Genomic DNA, 5350 nt, shown 5'->3' with positions numbered 1-5350 from the left:
CCGCATAGCCTACCACTAACTAACCCAGTGGCCTACGAAGCAGGACGGCAGACGATACAGTGAATCCAATTAAAAAAAAAAAACGGAAACAATTTATTATTTTTTTAAAGACGCTTTTTGGTCATTTGCGTGACTTCAGAATAGCCGACATGGGGACCTTTTCACCAGGTGAAGGTCTAATGGGCTGCAGGGGATTGTGGTTGTGAATCTTTTTCAGGAGGAAGGATTAGTGACGTGAATATATTACAGGGAGTCTTGGTCTGGTGTGTAAAGGCTGTCAGTGTACTGCAGGTATACATGTATTAATGCTATTTGTCTCCACAGCCAACTTCCGATGTAACATCATAATGAGCGTGCTCACACGAGCGTGCATACTGCAGCTTATGCATATTCATAAAAGCTAACACAGCTCAGGGTGGGATTTTCACTTGAGGAATTTCACCAGGAAGTTGAACCCTATTGGAAGTGTGCCCCGCATGGCTTTGAAAACCATTTAGAGCTCCGTCATTGATTATGTCTGTGATGTGAATCCCAGAGAGTTGGCACATGAGTACACAATGGACAATGATCTGAATATGAATATGACTTAATAATGACATAGATAAGATTTTTCACTTGTTTTCATTCTTATAATGCATTGCTATGATGGGGATTTTCTGCTCAAAAGCAAAAAGGGGAATGTTTTGTTTTAACCCCTCTGTAACAGAATCCCCTTAACCCCCCCCCCCCCCCCCCCCCCCCCCCCCCCTCTCCCCTTGCTCCTCCACAGGAATATCTGTCTCTATCTCCACCTTCAGCTTGGTTGCCATAGCGATCGAGAGGTACAGTGCCATCTGCAACCCCCTGAAGTCCCGGGCATGGCAGACTCGTTCCCACGCCTACCGGGTCATCGCTGCCACCTGGGCCCTGTCATTAGTCATCATGGTGCCCTACCCGGTCTTCAGCATTCTGAAGGACTTCCCCAAGCCCGACCGGACCACGGGCCACATGTGTCGACTGGACTGGCCCAGCAGACAGGTGGAGCAGACCTGGTGAGTCAGGCCTTGTTGTCTGGCTGGAAGCCCTCTTGAGTCTCCTGTGTTGTGAGCATAGATTGTGTTCTCTTTTCACACGACAACGGCAAAGCTAGACAGACAATGACTTGGAATGGATCATCCGCATTGCTTCAGCTAAATGTACTGCTTCAGTAATTCCCTTCTGAGGACAATGGGTAACACATCCTCAACTATGCAGTTCTGTGAATCCACAAACAGGCAAAGTCTTTATCTCTGAAAGCCCAATCTGTTGTCGTTGAGGTTTGCCGCATTGGGCATTCCGTACATGTTCCCATAATCAACTGCACGACTAAGAAACAGAGCAATTAAAGAAAGATGGAGAGTCTCAGAGGAGTTCTGTCTAGAGCATTATACTATACCTCTCTTTCCTCTTGAAAACTTTTGGTGGTTAAATGCTACAAGCCAAAGACTTCTCTGTTCATGCATATGTTTCAACCATTTATCAATATAATATTTTGCAAATAATACAAATAATAATAATACATTTTGTCAAAGAGTTAACAACATTTGCTGTCACATGAATTATTCATATTGTTATCTTTTCCGTAAGATAATAAATTGATTTCACTCTGTTTATGTTAATCAAACCCAATCGCCCCACAGGAGAGAGGAAGGGGCTCTGAGATTTCATAATTAAATGCGAAATCAATCATTCCTGGGGTATTTTGCGAGGTCTTGCAATTTTAACCCATCATCGCACTTTTACCGCATAAAAGGGTTCAATCCCCAAAAAAGGCTTGCAATTTGGACCAATTACCACACTGTTATCACATTATCCAGTCCAATCAAACCACACATCAGCACACCTTTTTGTCCCCTGTCAAAGTGTTGAGTGTAATGGATGAATGACAGGTAGAGCAATAGACAGAAATCTATGTAATCTTCCATGAAATAATTATATCAGCAAGACTGAAAAACTATTTCCCAATGTTTTACATGACTGTGGGGGAAAGTTGTTTAGTACACTGTACAATATAGTGCTGGAACACAAGATAAATCTTCTCGTCTTATTTGAACTGAGCGTATATGCCATTGTATTGCTTTAAGTGAAATGAACATTATAAAAAAAAAAAAAAAAAAATGCCTCCCGAAGCCTTATCACAATTGTGAAATTCTGGAGATACTGAATAGGCAGAGAGTGAGAAAGCGAGAGAGAGAGAGGTGTTGTTTTTTTTGAAGTGTCCAGATAATTGGCGAGGTTTCTTTGGAGAATTGGGGTCTGGACTTTAAAGTGAGAAGTCCAACTAGCCTCTAATGATCACCTCATGCTGCGATTCGATTTCCAGCTCTATCTTGAGCCCAAGACTATCTCTGAACATTTGTAAATAAGACCTGTTCCATCTCTCATCAATCATTTTGTACAATATGATATGTAAAGTAATGTCCGAGAGATATAAAGATGTGCCACACAAGTTAGCTAACGTGCTTCATGGAAACGGCTACCAGGTTTATTCTGAAGGATTGGTTGCAGCGAATTATTTGAACCACATTCATGGAACGAAACTCGAGGTGAAATTATCGCTATGATCAAAATGCTTAGCTCTAATCACGCTTCGAGGAACAGGCCCCAGGTCCCAATAATGTTGTCCATATAGTGTAAATCCATTCATGTTCAACAAAACAATGTCTACACAGTAAAAACAAAACAATTTCAACTTCTATACAAATGCAACCATCTCTGCATTAGATTGAATTGTGTCCTTACTGGTGTATTTGTGTTCTGAAAAGCACCTTCAAAGAACACATAGTGGAAATAATAATACCTCTTTGCATAGCACCTGTTCCTCGCGCCTTAGTATCCTCTGATGACAGAGATGCGTTGGATCAAAGAACCCCCAGACCCTCTCTCTCTATTTCCTCTATATGTGTCCACTTCCTGCTACCTTTTGTTCATCAGATTTGCAACACAATCAAACAGCAAACCGATGAGACGCTTTTAGTTCAGAGGGAACCTCCCCTACTGACGGGGAGATGAAAAAGGGCCTAGGAAGAAGTTCAGAGGAGAACACCCACGCACTTATTAGTATATCACAGAGCACAAAAAGTGGACTTCCTGTCTCCACCTCTCATGTGTCATCTTATTCCCATATTAGGAGACTATTGGAGAAAACAACAGCACATCTGTCATGTTTTGATGCAACTAGATAGCATGTGAAATAATCAAAATATTTGTAGATTATACTATATTATTTAAATTTACACACACAATAATAATAAACGGTTGTACTATGTGCCTCCCTCACTGTCTCTCTTCCTCTCTTGTCCTCATTCTCAGGTACATGCTTCTGCTTTTCATCTTGTTCTTCATCCCAGGAGTGGTGATGATGGTTGCCTATGGACTGATCTCCAGGGAGCTTTACCGAAGCATCCAGTTTGAGCTGGGCCAGAAGAGAGATAACACAGGTGAGACTCCTACACCGTATCAGCTATGCTATGGATTTGCTTGTTGGGCTTGTGTATTCAAACAGTAGTAAAGAGATATGGTTAACCGTTTTTTAAATGGGTTTAAATACAGTACTGTATGTCCTGGGTTAGATGGAAGGGACTCAGGTTGGTTGGTTTGGAAGTCAGGGCCAGGATTAGGGTTTTGCATTTGGTAACATCCATCATATGAAAGTCACAACTCTCTGGAGCTGAATAACACAACTCCCATGAGGCAACTTCTTGGCTCAATTGCAATCAACATTGGGAATGGGACAGAGACAGACACAGGTGTGAAATTGATTATCGTAATTGCAACCAAGATTCCCCCTGCGAGCACTAGATCATTTAAGGCCAATGCACACGACAACATTCGATTCTCAACCCACACCAATGAATGAATGAATGTGAATGGAGAATCGAATGTTGTCGTGCGACAATATCGCATCGCACGCCGTGTGCATTGTCTCATTCAAAACAATGGAATCGAATTCGGCGGTGCGACAAAATCGGGGCCGTGTGCATTGGCCTTTAGAATAGACACTAAAGGAAAATTCAAGCTTATTTGGATAAGTCTTGCAAGTAACATGCCCCCCGCCCCCCAGAGCCTGCTTTAAATAGACCAAACATAAACATGCTTTTCCACTAGACTATGGTGTCTTTCATCATAGTTATCTCTGTCCATTTTCACTGTCCATCAACTATTGAATTGAATAAAAATGACAATTTAAGATAATAGTGTCACTGAAAATAAAAACAATCTGTGAAATTTAAGTCAGCAACAATGAACTCACCCGTTCTCTATTGGCCATAACATGAATGTAGGGCCTGCTTGATTGCATTGAAATTTTCCTCATTTATGGCCGTGAAGGTCAATAGTCTTAATATCGGCCTATCCCATGTAACTGGCCATTTGTGAATTAAAAGGAGCAATCTTATTATTTTTGTATTATTATACTCTATGTCCTTTACCCCCTCCATACACACACACACACACACACACACACACACACACACACACACACACACACACACTCCATATACACAGGGCTGAGGAACGGCATCAGTAGCACTGTTACCAGCGGCAACCATGATGATGACGGCTGTTACATCCAGGTGCCCAAGAAAGCCGCGACCATGGAGCTGTCCACCCTCACCACCTCGGCCGGGGGTCCGCCTAAGGCCGAGCGTCCCCGCAGCAACACCTCCGAGGCCAAGCTGCTGGCCAAGAAGCGTGTGATCCGCATGCTCATGGTCATTGTGGTCCTGTTCTTCGTCTGCTGGATGCCCCTGTATGCCGCCAACACCTGGAAGGCCTTTGACCGGCAATCTGCCAATCGCGCCCTGTCGGGGGCACCCATCTCCTTCATCCACCTGCTGTCCTACACCTCGGCTTGTGTCAACCCCATCATCTACTGCTTCATGAACATGGGCTTTCGCAAGGCGCTGCTCGCCACGTTCGCCTGCTGCGTCTCACCGTGCCAACTGCGGAAGCGGAGGCAGGAGGGGGACTATGACTGCACCACCACGATGGGTGCCTCCGTGTCCAAGTCCAGCTACACCACAGTGAGCACCGCGGGCCCATGCTGACTCTCTAGGAACAGAAGAGGGCGGGGGGGGGGGCTGTGCTCACCAGTAGGTCCCTACGTGGCATGGAAGATATGTACAGTATTTATTTATTTGTATGTTTATGTTTGTTGTATGTATTTATATGTTTGCTCCAACCTCGTTCGCACATTGATGTTAATGCTCTTTGTTGAATACCTTATTGAATATCAAGTGCCTGTGGTGGTCTTATGTGCAGTTTAGGTATGCTTATTGGATGAATGAGCTCTCACAGCTCTGGAAACGTTGTGTATGTTTAATAAATGCTT

The 5350-nt window shown here is 43.7% G+C and overlaps 1 protein-coding gene across 1 annotated transcript in view; it reads left to right on the top strand.

Moving 5' to 3' along the window:
• cckbra (cholecystokinin B receptor a) overlaps positions 1 to 5066 on the top strand; it is a gene marked incomplete at both ends in the record, with an annotated part of 27046 nt that extends 21980 nt beyond the window's left edge. Inside the window, 3 exons of the mRNA XM_080531865.1 lie at positions 770 to 1031; positions 3331 to 3458; positions 4525 to 5066. Of these exons, the coding sequence (XP_080387991.1) occupies positions 770 to 1031; positions 3331 to 3458; positions 4525 to 5066 (932 nt within the window). The remainder of the gene's footprint in view (positions 1 to 769; positions 1032 to 3330; positions 3459 to 4524) is intronic.
• Positions 5067 to 5350: the final 284 nt, after the last annotated feature.

Source organism: Nansenia antarctica (genome assembly GCF_963989245.1).
Source record: "Nansenia antarctica genome assembly, chromosome: 5".
Taxonomy (NCBI): Eukaryota; Metazoa; Chordata; class Actinopteri; order Argentiniformes; family Microstomatidae; genus Nansenia; species Nansenia antarctica.
The sequence above is the reverse complement of the archived record's forward strand: the minus strand, read 5'-3'. Positions and strand labels throughout refer to the sequence as shown.